Genomic DNA, 24,924 nt, shown 5'->3' on the forward strand with positions numbered 1-24,924 from the left:
CAGAAAAAGCATACACTCTTTATCGAAAGACATAAATTGTTTACATGGAGCTGCTTGAAGGACACATTGACAGTAAAGACACTTAGTAGTTAGTAAACAACATGTTTCCAATATTGTTTATTTTTTGGACGAGGCCTTTCTAAATCAAAGATTTCATTGTCAGGCGACTCAACAAATAATTATATTGGAAGTGTTGATTACTAAATACTGGTTTAACATTTTTCCAATTCCTCCAAGAGTCTTCAAGTAAAAACAATGATGATAGCAATACTGAAAAAGCTCAAAAGAAAAGATTACATTTTTTATATCGTTTGGGAAATTTAAACAACCTGTAACAAAACCTATCCAAGAAAATTGTTGTCAATTTTAGTCTTAAAGTATGAATGAAAGTCAATAACAAGTTCCACCAATTCAAATTAAAGTTACACGTACAAATGTAAATTTTCCATTTCCGCCCAAGTTAAACAATGCTAACGAAATATTCCGACCTCCACCTCCATATAGAGATCCATCTACCAGAAACTTCCTTCTTCATAGATTATCATTTTCATCTCAAGAATATTTTACTTTGCATGTTTCTTCAGCAGAATCTCCTACTGTGTACTCTCATGGGAATCATCTCCTCGTCTTGAAACTATATTCAAGATACAGAAGACTGTCATCTGTATAATCTGTTGATTGGGTTACAAGGACTCGTGCAGAGGCTACTTCAAGAATGTTGCAACCCTTTCTATCCCCCTCCTTATGTATACTAACTTTCGGATCAATGTAAAAGATCAACTGGATTCCCTGCCTACCAGAAGCAACGTACACAGCTACAACACTCGAAGGCGACAAGATCTGGACAAAGGTTGCTGCCGTCTCACGAAAACTCAATCTTCTTATGCTGACCAGATTGGCATCCGGTGCTTTCAACCACCTACCGCCAGAGTTAAGGGGAATGCCAGCAAACCGTTTTAGATTGATTTCAAAGAGGCCTTTGATCGAAAAAGAATTCTATTCTATTCAGGATTTCTTTAAATTTAACTTTGTCCTTTACTTGTACTCTGTGTTGTAGGCTTGCAAGTTAACTTTTAACATTTTTTTTTTAATATTAATTAAGGACTGCCTTTGGCAACACAATAAAAATCTATTATATTTTATCTTTACTAATAAAAGCTGTTAAACTGAAACTGCCCATAATACACATACTTCTATACAAGTTACTTTTATGCAATACTCACAAAATAAGTGAGTTGTTTGGGCTGGTGTGTGAGCGTTCAGTTTTAGGATTCTGTGTTTAGAAATTTATAAACACCCATTTGTCAAAATTTTCTTAACATTTTAATTACAATATTCAATACTTCACCACTTGCTTTAAAGGAAAATTAATTTTTATATATTTTTATTTGAGTATCTTTCATCTAGTCTACACTAGTATTATCTGTCAAATTCTACTTTTCTCTGCTACAGGATAATGGCTTGTTGAGAATACAGTATATCTCAAAATAACATTTTAAAATCAGATGTTTCAGTCAAAATTTATAATCATTGAAGAATTGACTACGGTATTTACCAGGTTGGCTAGCGGAGCCGCAACCGTGGTTGCTGTAGGGTCCGGCTGTGTGGTACTCGTGCCAGCCACCTCCCTCAGCAACTGTGGCTGTGCCTCCTTTATGTGCAGCAGGAGGTGAGACTTGCGGTGACCTGACGTACGGAACCGCTGGAGGCACACAGGACACCGGAACGGTCGAGAACCTGGGAAACACAATTTCCTAATGAACACTTACTGGCATTAAAATGGTAACTTTACAGTTCAAAAACCGAGAAACTAAGTGAAAATTCAAAAGAAGTAACGAAGTCTAAAGAGAGAGGAGCATTTTCGTTTGATAGAAAACAGGATATTCCAAATTTAACCTACACAATCTCTTAGCAACTTATTCCAGAGATCAAAATATGTTTTCTTTTCAATAATTTCAATCTAATTGCCTTCTTTAGGAGTTATGAAGTTTTTCCCCTACTAACCAAAGAAAATAATACAAAATAATACATTTTTTATATTTTACACTTTTACAGTTCCTACGCAAAATTTCAATTTTATTCATTAAACTCTCTGACTGGCCATTCGACTTTGAGAATTGTTGTTTACTTTGATATGGATACTAATTTATACTTTTTAATACAAAAAACTGTAAAACCACAGTAAAAACATACAAATTAGACATTTGATTGTTATTGTTATAACTTATCATAGTTGAGAAAGTTGTTCTTAATGTTGGACAGACTGAGTGAATGAACGATTTATTCGAGTTAAATTTAGATGCCATCGCTTAAAAAAGAGGAACAGGTATATTTAGAGGAATTGTCTGTTGCATTTATTTTCAAAATATATTCCTGAAAGGTTTTATAGGCAAAATATTAGATAATTTAAAAAACAGGAATATATTTTGAAAGTAAATGTAAACCCTATTTTGTTAACAGCCATTGAAAATAACTAAATATTCTATAATTCACATTGCTCCTCTTGAAAACTGAACTCTAAATAATCACATGACCACACAACACATTTTTTTTAATAAAAATTTATTTTAATCCAAACATTTTTACTTTTATTGTGAACAAGTAGACTGACCTGTGTGCAGCCGCATGTGCACCTTGAGCGAGCCCTTGGTGGCAAAGAAGAAGCCGCATACGTGGCACACACAGCGTTTCTGGGAGTTATGTGTCTTGAGGTGCGAGTCCAGCGTGGACTTGACGGTGAAACACTTGGCGCAGAAGTCGCACTGGTAGGGTCGCTCACCCGTGTGGATACGCAGGTGACGTACCAGATCACTGGGCTTGGCGGAAACCTCTTGGGGCAGTACTTGCAACAGTTGGCGTGAACCGGCTCATTCTTGAACATCTCCGGGTCCTAAAGCAGAGAGTAGAGAGTTCATAGTGCTTCATAACCACTGAGATTATAAAGACTTCTGGCTGTTTATAAAGTTGAACCTACCACTGCACAGCAAAAACGATGTGTTTAAATCTGGGCAACGTTATTGTGTCCAGAGACATCACTAAAAATATAGAGATCTGCAAGGGTAATTCGATGGGTTTTAGTCTACTGTGGGGATGCAGTTGGAGTGGTGTTCCCTAACTATCATAAGTTCTTGTTAGCCTCAACAAGGGTGTGTCATGCCTGCTTTGACTGGATGGTTTCAGAGCTGGCCTTCTTCTTTTAACTTTAAGATTTAATAATTCTTTCTCATAATCTCAGTAAGGATAAAAATCCTTAATATTTGGCAACTTTTTATAGCTTAATAATTTATAAAATCTTGTCCTATGAGGAATAAAAACAAAAAAACTTTGAGAGTTATATAGAATTAAACAAAAACTGATGCACAGGGTGTAAAATTTAAACACAAACATTCATGCCCAGATGAACAAAAAATATAAAAACTTGGTCAAAAAGCAATGTACATATAAGCTGTCTGTATGTGCATTTTATTTTTATTTCACAAACGGTAACTTAAAATTTGGAGATTATTGTTCTTGCATCAATTCAATAAGTAAGTGATCATTTAATTTCAGTGGACAATTTAGTCGTGGATACTAACAAATGACAAAATTATATGAAAAAGAATAATAAAAATTGCTCATATCTACATTTGACATTATTTCTTTACCTATTTTTATGTTTTAATGAGGCTGTAAAACATGGAAACATGATAATTTAGTCGTGGATTATGACAATAGTTATTAATTATCTACAATTTTTTATTTTTTTATTTTAGGTGTCAAAATTCATTTTTATATCATAATTATATTAACTTTTAAGGGTATTAAGCTTTAAGAAGTTCAATTGTCTGCCAACTTGAAACTTCAAACAAAGAATCAGATTCATTATTACTTTTATGTCATAAACATTTGAAATAATATAACTAAATTACTTTAAGAATTTATAAGTTCAGAGCTGTCATGATTTTGATAAATGTAAAAAGTGTCCTGCAAGATACTCTATTATTAGTTCACTCTTAGTTCATTTTTAATTGTTGTATCTAGATTTTTACGCATGTATAAAATGTTCCTGCAAACCCCAAAACTCAAAATCTGTCATAAACCATAATACACCAGTAGAAGATTATATACTAGTACTCAACTTCTTCACCAGAAACTATAATCCAACTACTCTAGATTAAGTATTTATATCATTCAGGCAGTGAAATTTAACTGAATCTTTTACATCATCTCTACAATCCCTCCACATGATGTTCACTGTCAGCTAAGCAAGTCTTGTAATTTATGCCTCAGGTAACTGAAAGAGTCACTTTTCTCTAGAACTGGTATTTAGCTTTCTGGAATTGGCCAAAATAATATTAATGAACCAAAATCTTACAGTTTCATGTCCAATTTAAAACTTCTAGTCAACAATCTATTACACCTTTGGCTTCTTAATATTAATGCGACTGAACTTCGTAAACGGACTCAATGAAAAATGCCAAGACTTTGCCAACTATGTTTAACACAATTTTAATGCCTGAAGTATTTTTAATATTACTTTTTGAAAAAAGTAATTTTTTAGTCAAATAACTAAAGAAAAAATAACTTGTTCATATTAAATCATAATGTTTTTTTGAAAACAATAATTTTTTTGATCAATTAACCATAATTAAAACACACCTTAATATGCTATTTTATGATGAAGTAATTTTGAGTCTCAATGAGACAGTGTCATTTGCAAATTTAATAAGACCATCAGAAAAGTTAATAAAAAAAATTATAAATAGACCATAGCAGATCGCAAACTCTGGCATTTATTTGCCAATACTATTTTTACTTATTCAAACCATGGATAGTACCACAAACAACTGTCTCACCTTCACATCACTGATCCTATCACGTTCTGCGATGGAAGCGATCAGAACCCTCTCGCTCATGCTGTTGCCCTCCTGTGTGGCTAGTCGTTGAGCCTCCTCCTTCCGTCAGCTGCCGGACCTCACCACGCCGCCGCCGCGCGCAGCTATTTTACCCTCCCGGTGCTCGTTGGCATGGCGCCGAAGTAGCCCCTCGGTTCGGAAACTCTGATTGCAAACGCTGCAGTTGAATATTCTGGACAAACCACAGAACACATTGCAAAAGGTCCAAAACAAAATTCTAATTCTATTAGTAATATACCATTTTGATTTCCTTCGTGTAAACAGTTTTTCTCGGTTTAAATATTTTCTTTTCTCACTCCTCTCGTTCAAACTAAGAGAACGATATCTGCTTCTGTCTCTATCTGTGATAATTTTTTTTTTCTAGTTTCCTTTTCTTCTCAACTAGTTTTCTGAATCTTGCTAATCATGTTGGAAATTTCTAACTTGTAGTCTGATTTCCTGTTGGATTTTTGAATAGATGTTGCCTCTTACTCCAAGATTGAATAACGACAAAATGGGCACAAACACAAATGAATTACTGAACAGCAATCTACCGGGTGGTACTCATTCAACTTTGCCACTTGTTTGCCAATGGAAAATAGGTATATATATATATATATATATATTTTCATAGCTATATGATTGCGTTGTTTTACCAACTTGGCAGTAGCATTTTTCACACAGGAAATGACGGTTGATGGACTATCGACTTGTTATATTTTGTACTGAAAGTGAACTTTTAGATTTCTTTTGTATAAATTTATTTCATCATAAGTTTAGTACAATACATCTCAAATTATAAAGATCGCCAATTATCCGGATCAGATTGATGAAAATAAAAAATAAGGTTTTTAAAGCCACATTGTACTGTGAGCAATGAATATGCAGAAATCGTGAGCATTAGTTTACTTTTCCAAATGTAAACATAATGTAGCGATAGCGGAGGGGTTTGGGGGAGGGGGAGCACTGATTTACACTGCCTCACTACCCTGCTACTCTCACTCACTACAGTCTATTAACCCATTAGCCTACTTCGACGAGACCATCTCGCCGCTAGCGCTATGCACGGTAAAATACTTTGACGAAACCATCTCGCCACCAAGTAGTTCGCCTATTTCTCACAAGATGTCAGCACCATTCAGTCCTAACTTCGTTTCTGTGTTCTTTGCAATAATGGGAATTGAATAATTTAACTTTACAGCTTGGCAACACTGCAGTTGGGGAAGGGGAACATAAACAGACGATCGGAACAAGTAAACAGCTGACTCGAGTAAACAAACTAAGCGTGTGTACAATGGCGCGACATGGAGCTTTACGTAGTAGTGAAATTGATCGTTATATTGACAATGACGGATTTATTTTAAGTGAATCTGATGGTGAAATCGGTTCTAATCATGTGGAAGAAGAGTGGAGGATTGATGGTGATGAAGAATCAGCGACGGTGAGTCTGACAATGCCCTCTCAGATATTGATTTTGAAGAGATGGACGTAGGCCTAAACAATGCCGATGATCCTATGAATGATTTACATTTACAGAATGTTGAAAGACGTTATTAGCAGTGTGGCTTCTGGTGTAACTGGATTATGGAATTTTCCAATATGGAATGACGAGCCAAACGAACCTAAAAATATTGTGTTTTTAGGCAATTAGGTAGGAGTAAATATTCGAAATAATAATTGTATAATAATATTATAATAATTATAATTATATTATAATAATTGTATAATAATTCAGTCAGTCGGCCAGTGCTTCTTCAACCTGTATTTTACTGTGATTAAGTATTTTTTTGTCAATATTACGTAAGTAAACATTGTCATTGTTATTGTTTTTTCATAATAAATACCGTAAATGTTCTCTATTGTGTTTTGTCTACTTTTTTCCCTAAAAGTGGCCTTTTAAAAACAAAATCCAACTATCCAGAATGGTGCAAATCCCAATTAATCCAGATAATTTGAGTTTTACTGTTATTGTACACTTTAAGTTAAAATGTTCTAAGACCTTCCTACTTCTATTAAGAATACAATGCAGAAAATTTTAAGTTTAAATGTTTTCTATCCGAGTTTAAACAAGATTACTGTCCACTATATTGTATTTTCGTAAAATACAATTGCAAACCGAAAACAACCACTTTTGTTCCTAGCTATAAAAACTAATATTTAACGACTTTGTATCAAGTACTTACAAATCTAACAAGACACTCAGTTAATAATTTACTACACTTACTTTTCCTCAGAGTTGTGTATGACCACGTGCCTGGCCAAGGAATAGAGCTGAGTGAACGAGGAGCCGCAATGTTCACAGACATATTCCTTCTCCCGTCCATGGCTCTTCACATGGGCCTGTAACACAGTCACTGATAAGTCATATGTTCATGATAAATGGGAAAACTGCCACAAAAAATCACTTTAAAATTGTGAGTTACACGTTTTATTTGTATGCTAGCAAAATTAAAAAGGTTGAAGTATATATTATTAATAATAAATCAGTGTTTTATTGATTGCAAAAGAGACTGCACAATAATGGGTGACATACAGGACACCAGAATTAAAAAAACAGGTTTCAGTTATGATCTCAGACCGTCAACTACATTGAAGTACATATTAATCTGTTTTGATGACAGAATAAACTACATATTATAATGATGGTCCCTGATATTTCTTCCATTTGCCTGATATATTCTTCAAGCATAGAGCCGGGAACTTAATGTTCGTGACAGGATTTTTACCAACGGAAAAGTTGTTTTTATTATTGTACAGAATATAAAAACTTCAACAATGTTGAAATATTTCACTGAACCAAACTGTATTTTCAAGAAATTTAAAGCATAGTTCAAGATGAGGAATCAACCTGAATTTAAAGTTGTGAATCAAGCCACATTCACCTATAAATGTAATCGAACCAGAAGAATGAGGCCAGCTAACATAATATAATCGAGAACCTCATTTCTTCAAAAGAAAATTAATCCAGGCTTCACACATTACATTAACAGAACCAACTATTCGGTTAGCTTCCAATTGAAATTGGGTTGCTTTGGTTGCTCATATAAAAAAGTAATAAAATATTTGAAAAGTTTAAAAAATCCAATACAGAGCCATAACATGATCTTAAGATCATCTAGAATGCTGCCTCTGTTATCTTACCTGCACCATCTTGTGTCTGCCATGACAAGTACTATTTACTACTGGCCAATGATTAGTTATCTGTGATTGGTGGTGAGTAGACATACTGTGACTTGTCATCTTTATTTAAGTTTATAATAATTAATTTTAGATTATTATAACAACATGCAAGTTTTATAGATAATGTGGCTGAAATTGACACATAATGTGTACGTATTATGTGTCTACATTAGTTATCCACCTGAAGAAGAGATAAGATTTCGTATTGCGAAATGTAGCTTTATGGTATATTTTATTTCAGCTTACACAATCATCCGAAAAAAATCATGCTACCTTAACAAACTCTCCACTGTGAAAAATAAACTTCACACAAAAATAGCTTTGGCCACACTTTTTTGAGCCGTAGAGAAAAAAATATTCTCAGATTTAGACAGTTTCTTCCCAAGTAAATACTGTGACTTGTTTTCTGATTAGTAACGACATTGCTATTCTGTTTGCTAAGTGATTTGTACAAAAATTTCATAACATTTAGTGTACAACTATCAAAGAGGAAGACATACTTTACTTATCACAGTCTTACTCTTTATCTTATCACAGTTGAGTGCTTAATTACCTAATCATTATAACTTTATGATTTTTAACAAAATGCTTCTAACCATATTGCACCAAGGGAAAATAAATTCACGAGTTTACTCAGTTACATAAAAAATGTATAGACCATGGACATCTTTTGTATTAAATAAAACTTTGCTTTAAAATTTGGTAATTGTTAAATATATTAACTATCAAAGACAAGTTTTTAAGTGTAAATTTATTTAGAATCCATTTTAAAACATTTTTGGATAGTGTAATAAGAAAGTCAGCTATTCTAGCCTGAGTACTAATATTCTAATAAGGCATTTTTATTCTAATAAGGCATGAAAGTCAATCCAAGATTCCTGAAAAAAGAACTATTATTCCACTTTTAGGAAATCCCACAAAAAAGAACCTAGCAGCTTTGACACATCACCTTTCCTAAGTCATTAATACACTACATATCAAAGTGAAGTATTGTAAGGTGTTTTTAAGTAGATTTTGTACAAAAAATCAACCTATTGTAGTGATTCTTATGGTAGCACTTAGCAAACGTTTCTGCATAACTTCATCAAACATGACTGCCATCATCAAACATGACCACCATCATCAAACATGACCACCATCATCAAACATATCCGCCATCATCAAACATGACCTCCATAATCAAACATGGCCACTGTCCTCAAACATAACCGTCATCGTCAAACATGTCCACCATCATCAAACATGACTTCCATCATTAAACATGTCCACCATCGTCAAACATGACCACTGTCCTCAAACATAACCATCATCATCAAACATGTCCACCATCATCAAACATGACTTCCATCATCAAACATGACTTCCATCACTAAACATGTCCTCTATCATCAAACATGTCCTCTATCATCAAACATGTCCACCATCATCAAACATGACTTCCATCATTAAACATGTCCACCATCATCAAACATGACTTCCATCATTAAACATGTCCACCATCGTCAAACATGACCACTGTCCTCAAACATAACCATCATCATCAAACATGACTTCCATCATTAAACATGTCCACCATCATCAAACATGACCACTGTCCTCAAACATATCCATCATCAAACATGAATGTCCTCCACCATCATCAAACATGTCCACCATCATCAAACATGACATTAAACATGTCCACCATCATCAAACATGTCCTCTATCATCAAACATGTCCACCATCATCAAACATGTCTCCCAGAGTCTAAAACCCACCTACCACATTCAGAAGTTTATATACATCTATGCTATATAACGCAGCATGTGGGAACAATAAGAGTTCCAAACAAGTTGAAACTTAATATGAAAACCGATCTAATAAAAATCTTGGCTAAATTCATTGGCCTGCTTAGTATAGTATTTCATTTCAATATAGCTGCCTCAAACTTAAAAAAATTCCCAACTCCATAACAACTTTATAAACCTAGAGAAAAAATAAAATGAGTTATGGAATGCTTGTATTATTTCCTACACGTTTTATTATCAACAATGTTTTGTATTTCGAATGGCTTTTAAATTATTAAAAACAAGTGATTCTCATGAGACTAAATTAATAATATTTCAATTGTCACAAAAACTGAGTTGAAAGGACTATTATTTTCATGTAACTTGCACAAATTAAATTGTAGTTTTTAATGGCTCAGAGCATTTGTACAGGCCAAGATAGAGTGCAACACAAAGAGTGCTGACATGGAAAATAAGATGCATATTATGTAGATTTGGAGGTTTGACTCTATGATCTGGCAGTCTGAAATATTTTATTATATAGGTATATTGTCTATGCCGTCTTTCAAAAGATATTACTTAAACTAAAATGTGTGGCACTGTGAAGTGGCTTCAAGACAAAATCAACATTTTTGTTACCAAGAATCAAGAATCAGTCTTTATTACCCATAAGGCACAGATTTACATGCATGAGGTATAGTAAAAAAAAAAAAAAAAACATGTTGTTCACAATTTGTCAAAAGGAACTATAAAATTGAGATTGAAAGTACACAAATATGAAAGTTTTGTGGTTGAAATTTAAGAAAACAACCTTAATTATTTGGTAAATTAGGAACTAAATAACAATGTACCGGCAGTGAGAGAAGTGAAAACCTTAGGTTAATTACTTACATATTTCAGCAGCAGGAAAGTCAAAAAATTCTTTTACATGATAAAAAGGATTACTTATTAGCCAATTTTGGAGTTTTATTTTAAATTGTTTAAAAGTAAGATTAAGCACTTTCTTTAGGCAGCCTATTTAGCATCTTTATACCCACTATCCTATGACTAGATTGATTTTTTCCAAGTCTAACAAAAGGTACCTCAAAATTGTTTTTATTTCGGGTGTTGAAGTTGTGTACCTCAGCCCTTTTTACATGTAAGCAGGGGTTCTTAAAACTAGTTAACAGGATATTAAATATGTATAAATTAACAACAGTTAAAATCTTAAACTTAATAAAAATAGGCCTGCAGTGTTCTCTACTGTTAACTTTAGCTATAACTCTTAAAACCTTTTTTTGTATGACTAGAACATTATTTAGGTGTGGGCTACCAAAATAATAACCTCAAAAAGATGGTAAACATTCACATTAAGAATAAGAATTTTATTCTGCCATAAAATATTCCACACAAATACATTGGCACATCAATAAAATGTTACAAATTTTGTAAAGCAATAAATATTCTAATAGTCTTGCTTCATCCATACTTTTGAGATGTACTCTTCCAATGAATAGAATGATCTTTTACAAAGAAAATTATTTAGTTTAGCTTTAAATTCTTTATCACTGAGCATCCTTATATCTAATGGAAACTTATTATATAGTCTAATAACCATTATCATTGGCTTTTGCCGATCTTAGCTAGTCTAGTTTGAGGTAGGTTGATATTGTTACAACTTCTTGTTCCATAATTGTGAACATTTTTCCTTAGGTTTACTTTATCTGAATTAGCTCGGGAGGTAAAGTTGGCATTGCTGTATATATAAAGAGAATAATGTCATTTTAACATAACAATAAATAATAACATAATAACATTTTAAAGCGTTTGAAAATTTCTCTGCAACTGTAATATTTATTAACTCCTGCTGATATTCTGATAGCTTTTCTTTTTGGATGATGAATACTTCATTTGCATGAGGAGAAGAGCCCCAAGTGATCAAACCATCAGTTAAATGACAGTGAAATAGCCTGAAATAAGATCGTATAAGAGCTTTCTGCTCACTAAATAAAACGTTTACTTGCAAACACATTTGTACTAAGTTTACTTTTAACATTTAACGCTTACATTAGCTACAAACCAAAGTTTTAGCCTCTCAAAAATTCTTCAAATGGCTGAAAGGAAGATGAACTATTGGACTAACAAGGACTGATTGTTTTAAAACGATTACGTACCTTATACTGGGCAACTGTGGCGAAAGTCTTCTCACAGATTTCACAAGAACTGTGACTCTCTCTGTGTTTGGCCAAGTCTTCTCCGCTCTCACACAGATGGTTGCATACGTCACACCTGCATACAACACAATAAATCATGATTAACAATAGTTGGGGGTGCACACGATAATTACATTAAAAATATAGTAATTTTCAACCTTATTAGACAACAGGCTTATTGAAATGTACTGGAGCCACTTAACCACTTCCATACACGTTTGAGCCATCAATTAATTTTTATTTTCATATTTTTTCAAAATCTGTTAACAAAATTTATGATGCATATGAAAAAATGTTTAGTTCTATTTTTATTAGTTTATTTGACATTTGTTTGACTTGCATCTACAATTTTCAATCAGTAGAAATAAAATAAAATGATTTGTAAGATTGGATTAAATTCTTTGATGTTTTTTCAAGCGATTTGTCATAAATAGGATTTTATCTTTAAGTATTTTGAGTCGCTCCCTAAACCTATCCACTTTGGAAACGAGGCAAAATAAAAGTACGTAGTTATTTCTTAAAGTTTTTTGAGCGAGCCACATAAATGTTGAAAAAAAACTACTTAAGTCAGCCATACACCTTAAAAATAAAAAAATTCCCATATACCAAAACCAATTTTTTTTTATGTACACCTTACAAAAAAGGTAGAAGCAAAACAACAAATACTTTTATACATTTTTATAACACTCTTTATTGTTAACTTATGACTTACTATTTTGTAAAAAATGGTAACTAATCATAATTTCGCAAATGAAATAGAACAAGTTAATTTCCTTACACATTCTATGTGTTTTATACTCAGGTTTCTAACCCTCAATAGCATCTTTTACACATCACCATTAATTGTAATATTAAGGACAACACTTAGAGTGCATAATCCCGTAATTTTTATTTAGTGAAAATATAAAGAATGCTAAAAATGTATATATATATATACAAATTAAATAAAAGCAATAAAACTACATTTCAATTTTCCAAGTATTTAAAGAACACACTACATTTTACAATGTTATTTGGGTTTTTAGTAACAAACTTAAAAATGATACTTATTGAAAATGAGCTACATATATGTGATCCTTAGGCGTAGTTTGTTGTGTTGTACAGCTCAAAATACACGTCAGAATGCAAGACAGGCTTCGATGCGCACGTCTTGCGCACAATAAAGCCCTACATCACGATAATATTACATGAAACTACACTGTACATTGGTGTAAAAATATTGACGATTAACTGATCAAAATTGAAAAGATAAATCCTGATTTCAAAAATGGAAGGGCGAATAGAACATCTACCTCACGGAAAGCTACAGGCAGACTGAGCGCGCGTAAGTAGACGTCGTTGGCTCTGCGGGAGATTATGATCAACCGGCCGCCCGCCATTTTGTCGCTCGAATCAAGAGCCGTGACCTTAAAAATAGACACAAACGGTTGTCCCTTGTTTAAATAAATTAACAGTTTATTCAACTAATATTTATTACCCAGAAATGCTTATAAATAATGTATATAAAAAAAATTGATTTTGCGTCAGTGGACGTCGTTGGCTTTTAGCGCTAGTTTAGGCATGACGTCTAGTAACGGTCATTGGCTCGGAAAGGGTTAAAGTTTTTTGATTTTGTATGGTCTCACAAAATGTTGAAAAAGTTGTCAGCCATCAAAAGTTAATGATGTTAGACACTGTTAGGCCATTTTATTTTTTATGTACACCTTACAAAAAAGTAGAAGCAAAACATGAAAGTATACTTTTATAGATTTTTATAACAGACACGAAGCAGCCATGCTCATAACTTATGACTTACTATTTTGTAATAATCGCTGAACTCACCCTACAGTCATTCGAAAATGACATAGAACAAGCGAGCTTTCCTTACACAGTTATTTTTTATACTCAGGTTTCTAACCCTTCCAAAAGCATCTTTTACACATCACCATTATTGCGTTATCCTTAAGGATCTTTAAATAATAAACATATTTAACAACACTTACATAAAAGTTTTTTCACACCATATTAATGGACTATTTATTTCCATGAAAGGAACCAGCTGTGACAAAAAACAGTTTTTTAACTATAAGATAATGTGGTTTTATATTCATAAGTCGAACAACTAAAAATAAGTCTTTATGTCATCCCAAAATTTTACAACATCCTTGATGAAGAAGGACATCCTTACCTGTACTCGACATCGTGGTCTGTATCTATACTGGGCAGGTTTGCTGCGGCCAAGTCCTCCTCCAATTGTATGGTTGTATCCTGGAGACAAAACCGCTTTGTCAATTTACAAATAATAACACACTGCCACTTTACCAACATATCCACCCGCATTCAAACCACTTTAAGCTATAGTCTATCCAACAGCCATTCTCTCTCTCTCTCTCTCTCAAAATTATTCAAATAATAATTATAATTAATTTTACAAGACAATCGAAAAGATCGTTATAACCATGCCACAGACTACTCATCATAATCCAAATAATCATTTTTGTATTGACAAAAATTCTAAACTCAATGTTTATGAATAAAGAATATTGTCTCTTGTCTATTGTCTATAATGAGATCCACTGGACACAATAGTATCACAGAAATAATTATTACAAGGGTTCAGTACCTTTAAAAATAATATTTTCCCTTTTCTAGTTCTGTGACTCTTTGTGGTTAAAACTATGTATAATACAAGTGTTTTCGATGACTAGAACATTTTTTTAAAACCTTTTAAAGTAGACTTGCATTGTCTTTTTTGGCATCTCATTTGTCCGAGTTGTATTATTCGTTATAGTAAAACACAATTTAGGTTGAGCATTTATGTTTTGAGAATAGTAGAAGTTTGGCAAAACTGAACTTTGACCATCTGTTTGATTTTTTTGACAGTGCAGTCCTATTATTTTTGTCTTTACTCATATAGTTCTCAGTGCTACCAATCGTTATTATTTTCCCAACTGGATAACCTACTGTTAAAATTGTCGTTTACAACATAATTCAATCAATAAACTTGGCTTTAGAAAATAAGGTGTTTATAAAATTACTTGTGCGATTACAATCAAATGTTCCGAAACTCATAACAAAAACTTTTATGGTAAGCAATTGTGGACCTCCAAAACCAGATACATAAGACATTGATTTAAACTGTTAACACCTAAAAATGTTAAAACAGAGGACCACAGACAGACGTATGGATACAGCAATGTTCAAGTGATTCTCTTTGTTTTAGCGAATAGTCAGAGGCAGTGAAACAAGTCACTGGTGAGTCACTCACCCCCAAGGTAATGGTGCGTGACTCCACGAGGCACTGCTTCTGCAGGTGAGACAGTCTGTGGGCGTTCAGCTCCGAGTCACTCTTGTACTGCGCTCCACACTCCTCACAGCTGTGACACAATATCTCAATGTCACCGAAGGACACACAGAAACATAAAGTGTTTTTTTAACCCTTTTAAGACTAACTGAGGATATATCAGTAGTTTCGGTTATAAAAACGTTAACAATTCACTTTAATTGAGGCAAACCTCGATCCCAATCTTATAAACAGTTTTTATATTCTTAAATGTCTTTGAATTCAGCGATGATTCAATCCACAGCTTTTGTAAGAAAGAAGAAATTGCGCAGTTGGCAACACTTACCTTCACAATATCTGATAACGCACACTTCCTGTCGTGATTGAGATCCAACAGCCCACTAGCTAATGTTATTTTGACTTTGTTTACATTATAGTTTAGTGTATTCATAGTGAATTACTGCAAGTTATCGGCTAAGATGGGCAATGTGACAATAATAAATAAATTACTATAAACATTTGTTAAATGGAATGGAACAAAAAAAATGTAAATAAATACATGTATACAATCTCACTCCAACCTTTTTCATATTTTGCAAATTTGTGTGCAACAAAAATAATACAGTTTTGTGAGCACAAATATTGTTTGAGTCATTATTGAAACGTTTCCTGTACAATCTAAAGTAGTTATTTTGAATAATTTCCTAGTTTATGGAATAAATAAAAATCTTTGAAAAACATCTAAATATCTGTACTGGTGTTGAAAATACAATTACTTCTCTCATAAATTATAACAGTTTTTTGTAAAAAAGTGGCTGATCTTTTTGGCATGGGAATCTGAAAACTGTAGTCCTAAAAGGTTAAAGCAAATGCAATTTTAAATTCGTAGTGTATCAAATGCCTTAAACAATTTGCAGATTGTCAAAAATGGATTTGTGGAATATATAAAAATGTACAGGAAAGAAGTTGAAATTCATCGCCAAATCATTTGACAGAAGTTAATAGAAAAAAACTAAAAGCAACTGGGCATGTGTATGTTCATGTGTGGACTAAAGCTAACAAAAATCTGTCATTATTGTAAATACATGATATGGAAAGTTGATACAAATGTGAAATATTACATACACACCTTACATTTGGTGTTGTAAAATACAGCGGAAGTGACAGAGATCACAGTTTATATAGATTATAAAAACTCTATGAACTTGTTAATTAGGAAGCGAAACTGAACTTGATTCTTATGTCCCAAATTGCATTTTAAATATTTGTACATACGTTTCATGCCTTTGCAGAACTTAACCCATCATGATGACTATTAGAACTGATATATTGCTTTGAATTCTTCAATATTGGTTTGTAATGTGGAACAGTATAAATTATTTGAATCAATTACAAATGTAAACATTTCATTAGGACAAAACATTTTGGAATGATTTATCTTACATTGAAAAAATAAATAATTAGAGGAAAGTCTGTACAGCGCCCATAGCGAGTTATATCGCGAACTACATTTTACAACATTAGATAGTTTAATAGTTGTCGAATTTGCCGCTAGATGGCAGAGAAAGTCACTTTTGCTGCCTAGTGCATTAGCCAACTGAATGTTTGAGGAGTATCAATCGGTAACAGCTGTTTCTTTCTATTCACGTTTGTTTCCCATACTTCTCGAAACGCCCAAAGCGATTATACTCGCCGCCATTTCGTGAAGCGCCGCCAATTCGTGAAGTTCTATCTCTAGTGTTTCCTGCTCACTGACAGTTTATGTTTTTATAGTTTTATTAGTTTATATTACGTTTAGTGCTTGTGAACTATTAAAACTATTACTATAGTAATAACTATTATTTATTATGTTGACGTAACTTGTGAATATATTGCCATAATTATGGCTAATGCAGACGATCCGGACTTTGACGATTTCGTTCTTGGGGTTACATACTTTGGACGATTATTCATAAAAAAAAAAAAAAACAGAAAACAGTTTGTAAGATATCTTTTTACTGCTTTCCAAAATGTGTATTTATTTACTTATCACATATCATATCTACTTCATGTACCGGTATACGTTTGTAAAAATTATACAGTTTTATCAAAATAACGTTTTCATTCATTTCATACCTACTGGTCCTTAAAATAGAAAAATATCTATATTTCGTTTTAAAAAAAATGCCCATTTCATGGTTTTTTATTCTTTAAATCAATTACTTAAACAAATAAAAAAATGGCTTTACAGTTTTCAATAAAAAAATTTTAAATATTCAGTAATTTGGCGCTAGGGAAAAACATATACGTAATTACTTGTGCAAAGGTGCAAAGGGTTAATTATTTCCCATAACGACATCAAAGATCATTGGACAAAAATTAATGACTCTAAAAAAAGTTTTGGAACAAAAACTGTATATGTCTTAGTTCTTAGGCTTACACAACCAGTGTCATGGTTAATAACTAAGTTTTTACCATGTTGAATGATTGCTTTACACAATTAAATTCTTTAAATATTTTTGCTGCGCTCTGGACATTCATCTTCAATCAACAGTGTTCAACCGAAACTAAATTTAATGATGCAAATTTGGTTTAACATCTGTTGACAAAAGATGGCATTCCACACTGAGGTTGAAATATTTAAATTAAGTCAGAGGCTACATTCAATAAATTTAAAATTAAATTTAAAATGTTTCTCATCCACAAGGCTATATATTCCTTTAATGAATTCCTGTGATGATTCTGGAAGTGGAGTACTCCATAATTAATAGTTTTATGCCAAAAGCTGTTTTAATTGTAACATTTTAACCACTGTAATAATTGTGTTTTAAACTTTTTCTATTTCCTGTGATATATCTTGTATTTTCTGTTATGAATTCTTGTTTTTTTTTTTTTTAATCTAGTAAGAACATGAATTAAATCCTGACACTATTCTTGTATATAGGTGTATATGCCAAGTGAATAAAGCTGTTTTTGAATTGAATTGAAATAATTTAATTGTATTAATAATGCTACATGGTTTGAACCGGAAAACATAGATTTTAGTTGTAGTATTTTGTTTTTGTTCCAATTAACACTTAAAAGTAAAATATTTAAAATTTATGAAGAACAAAATATAATATATTTAATTTTTCTCTGTAGTGCAGAACTAAGAAATTATAATGTATGTGAGTACTAGAACTGCACTAGAAATTGTACATGAAATCATTCAACAAAATTGAGAGCTAAAACATTCAAGTCCAAGTACCTGAACACAGTGGGGGTAGTTGTGGGCAGAATGCTGGCCAGGCTGGCAGAAGTGAGGGCCTGGCCCAACTCTATCTGGGTTATGCTAGGGAATACGCAGGACTCGAACCCTTGGTCGAACAACACCACCTGCTCCTTGTCCAGACTGAGGTCTGCAGTGCAGAACAGCTGCTGGTTCAACGACTCTTCTATCTCTCTAATGCTCTCCTGTGATCAGAGAACAGTGCCTTCATTAAGTTCTGTTAAAGCTCACTGAAATTGATTTGGTCTAAAAACAGAAAGCTAATATTCACAGTATAAACACAAAACTTCGTTTACGAGAGTGGTCTGAAAAGTTTTTGCCCTCAACGTGAAGATGACAGCACTTGTAAATAAAAGCTACCGAATTTCGTTGTTCATCTGTTGACCGTTACTCACCAAAGTTTCAGCCATTTTGGGTGAGTTCAGGTGAGTTTTTATGTGAAAATGGACAAAATTGAATGTCAAGCTGTCATTAAACATTTGTTTTTGAAAGGCAATACGTTTTCGTAAATCAAAGATGAGTTGGATTCTGTATATGGGGACCAGTGGTGTACCTTCTTCTTCTTCTATGGGGCGGCCTATTGCTATGCACTTAAGCCTCAAGGACTTTCGGCGCACTTCGGATGCACACCATGAGGCCTAGTCTATGATTTCAGCAGTTCCACAAACCGTCGAAAACAACCTATCAGGTCCTCCTGGGGAAATTCACCACCCTTGTCCAAACTACCAAAGATGGCATACCGCTCCCTTGCTATTGTAGGACAATCAGAGCAAGTGTTCGGCAGTTTCCTCCTGCTCATCACACATTCTACAGAGCGGATCCTCCCGAAGGATTACTGACTCTGTGAAGATGCTTACTCAGGTACCTTAGTAAAGGTACCAAGAAAAATCAGGTTGTGTGTCTATACTGTGCAAATCGGCTCGGTTTCTAGACCATACTGTACTCAGTTGTCCCTATTAACAAGGAACAAACAAACCCTCATCCCTTGAGGGAGTAAGGGATCTATTTATTAGCAAGAATCAGTAGTTGACAATTAATAGTAGTAACACTACTTCCGTTCTTCTCGTACTCACCTGAGTGAGAGCGTCCTGACCGGAGAGGGCAGGCAAGGTGATCGTACCGGTAGCATCGGCGTGCAACGTCTGACTCACTGGCAGCGTTGTCTCTTCCACTGTCAACACAATACGTACGCTATTGATGATTGTACGTTAAATGCAAATTTAAGTTCGATTCAATTTCAAGCACTCAAATTCTTTTGTCTGAAACTTAAAAAACTATCAAAAGCTCCAGGGTTGTAGGAACCTTTTGGCACACTCAAAACGACAATTATCGAAACACTTGACAGTGGATTACATCATCACACAGGCGTAATTATTATAATCAACATTTAAACTGCATCTTGTTTAATATACATACTATATCTGTGTATCGTCGGGTTGACGATATCGTGGCATAGGGTATGGGACGATGGCTTTGTATGAATGGTGATGGATGAATGTCTGTTAATTTCCTTGTAAGTTTTATTCTATTTATTTATTTTTAGTTTCATAGAGAACCTTTATTTCATTTTGTTACTTTATATAAATATAGATTATAATTTTTTATTGTAAAATAGTAATGTAAACTGTATTGTGGCTCTTGTTTTACAGTAATAGTAGAGTTTATTAATTTATGGTTAGGTGTAAGAGAGGACTTAATAGTCCTAACCTCGCCAATTGAGTATGTTTTACGTTGTATTCAATAAAGACATTTTTCATTTCATTTCATTTTCTGAGAGCAATAACTAAGCCAAACATGGCGATAAACAAATATCGAAAAAGTGATTCTAAGATTCCCTTGACTGATACAAAGGTATACTTCCAGGCATCTCCTTCAAAATGATTTGTATCTGAAACAAAATTCTGCTGCCTGTTCTAATACTTAACTTAATTAATGGGAGGTGCTGAACCAGAATTATCAGCCTTCATTACCACAATGGCTTGACTTGACTTCTTTCGAATATCTTCTTGCAATTTCCTTATTTCACACAGAATTCTCGAGAATCTATTGAGTCAATAGGATTAATCTATAATACTGATTGATGATTGACTGCATTAATTCAAACTGACTAAGCCAAACAACAGTCTAGTCTTTTCCCAGCTAATGTCCAATATATTGGATGTCCAAGAAGAAAAAGATAATACATTTAGAATATTTTGTCTATCTTGGAATCTTTTAAATTTATTTATGTAAATATTTTTGCTAGGTACATCCTCACTACCAGTTTATTGTTTATAACTGGCTTTCATAAATTTGATTTACAATGATAATTTGTAATGTTTACGTTGTACATCACATTCTTTTCTAGCTAACTGTGAATAAAACAATACGAAATATAAAGGTTTACAGAACAAAAAAAGGATTTTTACACATTTTATAAAAAAAGTCTGCACACTTTTAAGAAAAATAGAATACAAAGGACTCTCACCCCTAGAAACTACAAAGGGCTCCTCGGCGGTGAGCACAGTGTTGGCCAACCCCAAGTTGGCCCTGTTGACGATGAGAGCCTCGATGTTGGGCATACTGACTGTCAGGCTAGCCTCCACTGCCTCCGTGTCCGCAGCGACTTCCTCCTCTCTACCGTCTGTTTCCTGTACTTCAGCCACCTCCATGTCAAGATCACCCTGTCCCTCCTCCTCCACCGTTTCCTGCACACCATCAGTACACGTTACAATTAGTTAAGCTTCTTCACCAAATATTAAGAAACTCTCCACAGAATCTTTTATACCAACTGTTCGGTCCTAACAAACACCAAAGTACGTGACAAAGTCATCTGGGTTTATTTAGTTTATTACATAATCAGTATTATATATGTAATAAAAAAGCATTACAATTTAAGTTTACTCCAATTTTTAACTAAGAAAAATTATTTTAATACTACTTATAGATATTTCTCTAACTATTGAGATGAGGAACTCTTAAATGTACATTTCTTAAAATACAGTTGGCCTTGTAAAATACAGTTGGCCTTGTAAAATACAGTTGGTCTTGTAAAATAAAGTTGGTCTTGTAAAATAAAGTTGATCTTGTAAAATACAGTGTTGGCCTTGTAAAATACAGTACCTTAAAGCACTGTAATATACTAACTGGAACATACTATAGAACAATCACAGTGTGATGGGGATTTTTATGAACATCCATTAATATGAAAGGATTTTTTTTTTTTTAAATATATTTTCATTAACACATTGAACAGATGATAAACAGAATATTTGAATGTTCAATTTTATATAATTAACAAATTAAAGTTAATCGCCAAAACAAGTATATTACAACATTTTTTGTCTGAAGTTAGTATCTGTATTACTTTTTTACATATAGTTGTCAAAACAAACGCTTAACTCTAGAAGTAGCAGTGCCAGATATCCGGATATGTACAACGGACTCGGACGGATATCACAATCGAACAATATTTACTCTTTGCAATTACAATGCAATATTACGTTACTTTTGTAAGAGTAAATATTGTCCGATTTTGCAAAGAGAAACAATCAAACTTCTCATTAATACTATGTTTTAGGGCCTTGAATACATTATATGTCAAAATGTAAATACTTTTTATTGGTCATTCCCTTAAAAATAAAAAATATGAGTGTGTACATTTTTTTTAAATATACACAAGTGTAAGTAAATATACATAAGTGTAAATATATATTTGAATTGTTTTTTATGTGCTTGAAATTAGTTCAGAACAGAATCCCATGATTAAATTTCATTTTTTTAATTTTTTCATTGTTTTTTTGAGTACAATTTATATTTATTTCCTACAAGGTTCACACTTGTATGTAAGCTTAAAACTAAAAAGAGATAAATTTGATACAAAGAACAGTCCACATGATTCCTTCAAAATTTTCCACTGATTAAATGTAATTTTTTAATTTTAATTTTAAAGAACTGTGAATTATGCTTAGTTATTAATGTAAATTTAATATGTTAGTTAACACTTTTTTAGGTTAAGTCCAGGACTTAGTAGTATCTTCTTCGCCCTCTTGATAATGCCATTTAATTTCCTTGTTTGAAATTAAAAATTCTTTTTTGCTTACTGAAATGCTCAGTAAACCAAGTTAAAGACATAAATTTATTTTCTTAGTTTTAGTAAATTTAAACTTAAATATGTTCACACAAATAATAAAAACAAAATTTTAATCAAAAGTCTTTCTTTTTTTAATACAACAAAACATGAGGCCAATCCCTTTTTTACCTTGATTCTGTCTGTCGTCATGGGTCACTAGCCTGTGAGAGGATGTTATCAAACAGAATAAGGAGAAAGTAGGTAAAGTACATGGTCATCAGCAATTGTTAAAAAGTTTAATTGTTAGGAGTTCAATTGATAAAAAGTACTTCAGTCACAGATGGAATATTACACTGTGCTATCTCAGACCCAAATTCTGGAGCATTAGACCATGCGAGCATCGACTCTTCCATTGAATCCAGTGATTTAATTTTAGACTCTGTAATTTATTGAATGAAATCAGAATTCAAAAGAAAAAAATATTTAAGGCTCTGAAAATTTGCATTACAGGGAATAGTTCTCTAACTGTACTGAATCGTGGCTTTTTCAATTCAAGCCACCTTATAAAAGTACCCTGTAAATGAAGTTTTAACGAACCAGCGCAGAGGAAGTGACGACGAGATCGTGAGTCTGTATGTGTTTACGACAGGCCGAGTGGCTCTTGTAGGCCCTAGGGCAGTAAGGACACGAGTAGGGCTGGCTGAGGCCGGTGTGGGTCACAGCGTGGCGTTGGAGACTGCCCTTCGTCGACAGGTACTTGCCGCACTCATTGCACCGGTGCGTTTTCAGCATAGTGTGTGTGCGCATGTGTCCCTTCAGTACGCCCGCAGACGTGAAAGTCCTGACAACACACAGAGTGAACATTTCAAACTGTGAACAGAGTCACATTAGTACAAATAGAACCATGATGTTCCTCTTTATGGCAATGAATTGGAATAGAATTTAAGAGAAATTACATAACATGTTACACCATACTGTTTATTTACATTCTAGCACTGAAATTGTCAGTGAAGACACTTGGAAACAAGTATTACATTACAGTTACTCACTCATAAAGGTTTAGTCTACTCTTGTTCTGAAAACAATAATTTAGTAATATACCAACAACAAAATAAATAGCCTACTCAATTTAATTTTTTTAATCTAAAATTATGGAGTTTGTGTCCAACTTTATTTACTTTCAGAATGTATATGAGATGGAAATAAATAACATTTTTAGACGATCTTTTCTTAATTTTTATTTAGTAATTAGTTGCCTTTGAATTAATAAATACAAGCCTAGTACTTTATCAAAACTAATTTTATAAAATGAAATGAAATTACCCAATTTTATTTACTTTCAGAATGTTTTGAAAACTAAGAGATGGAAATAAATAACATTTTTAGATTTTTTTCTTAATTTTTATTTAGTAATTAGATTCCTTCGAAATAATATATACAAGAATCAGAATCATGAATCTTACTTTATCATAACTAATTTTATAAAGTGAAATGAATTGAAAAATGTGTTTATTAAAGAGGCGGAGTTAGAGCTAGTTAGCCCTCTCTACCACTCAACCTCAAATTATTAAGTTAGAAAAATTTGTCAGTAAAACCATTTAAGTTGATGACCTTTCTTTATAAAATTGTTTACCTCTTTTCTTTCTTGATGACAGATATAAAATATTGTTAGTACATTCTTGGTGATAAAAACATTAACAAACATTTTCAGAGTCAACAATTGCTAATGTAAATTTTTATTTTTATTTATTAAATGAAATGCCAAAATAAAAGTCAAAGTTCTTTGTCCAAACTTCCAAGAAAAATGCATACAAACAGAAACAAATTCCAACATTTATAATTTAGTTATACATTCCATTATCTTCTAAATGTCATATTGGGCATACTAGAAATAAGTTGGCTATATTGAACTTTTCAACTGGCAGATCCAAGCTTAAAGGCTAGTTAGTTGGCATTACATAAATCCAAATTTAAATTGGTATTAGTGTAACACTTTTCCTGTAGGTGGTCTATATTTATTCACACAAAAAACACCTCTATTGCTATACAAATTGCATGGCACACAGTTAATTTTGACATAGGGTTGGTTCCAAAATACTCTTGAAGCACACCATGATCAACTAAGCAAGTTTAAAAAAACCACCATTTGTGAAAACTTATTGTTCTTGAATTAGTAAGTAGGGTCATACAAACAGCAATAATAAATAATAGGGTTGTTATCAAAACAAAAAGGCAGCTTATCAATTAGAACATGGTGATCTACAGTGTCAAAAGCCTTGAACAAGTCAAAAGTTCTAAGATAACTTTAGAATAATCTTTAATTTGCTCAAAGTACTAACTCAATTGAATAA

The 24,924-nt window shown here is 32.9% G+C and overlaps 1 protein-coding gene across 1 annotated transcript in view; it reads right to left on the reverse strand.

Moving 5' to 3' along the window:
• Positions 1-2,750: 2,750 nt before the first annotated feature.
• LOC124367969 (zinc finger protein 236-like) overlaps positions 2,751-24,924 on the reverse strand; it is a 61,212-nt gene continuing 39,038 nt past the window's right edge. The window contains exons 16-25 of the mRNA XM_046825208.1: positions 23,171-23,414; positions 20,990-21,209; positions 19,596-19,693; positions 18,502-18,707; positions 15,261-15,369; positions 14,181-14,260; positions 11,975-12,089; positions 7,099-7,214; positions 4,836-5,067; positions 2,751-2,890 (exon numbers count right to left, since the gene is read on the reverse strand). Coding sequence (XP_046681164.1) covers positions 4,941-5,067; positions 7,099-7,214; positions 11,975-12,089; positions 14,181-14,260; positions 15,261-15,369; positions 18,502-18,707; positions 19,596-19,693; positions 20,990-21,209; positions 23,171-23,414 — 1,315 coding nt within the window. The 3' untranslated portion in view covers positions 2,751-2,890; positions 4,836-4,940. The remainder of the gene's footprint in view (positions 2,891-4,835; positions 5,068-7,098; positions 7,215-11,974; positions 12,090-14,180; positions 14,261-15,260; positions 15,370-18,501; positions 18,708-19,595; positions 19,694-20,989; positions 21,210-23,170; positions 23,415-24,924) is intronic.

Source organism: Homalodisca vitripennis, chromosome 8 (genome assembly GCF_021130785.1).
Source record: "Homalodisca vitripennis isolate AUS2020 chromosome 8, UT_GWSS_2.1, whole genome shotgun sequence".
In the NCBI taxonomy this organism is placed as follows: Eukaryota; Metazoa; Arthropoda; class Insecta; order Hemiptera; family Cicadellidae; genus Homalodisca; species Homalodisca vitripennis.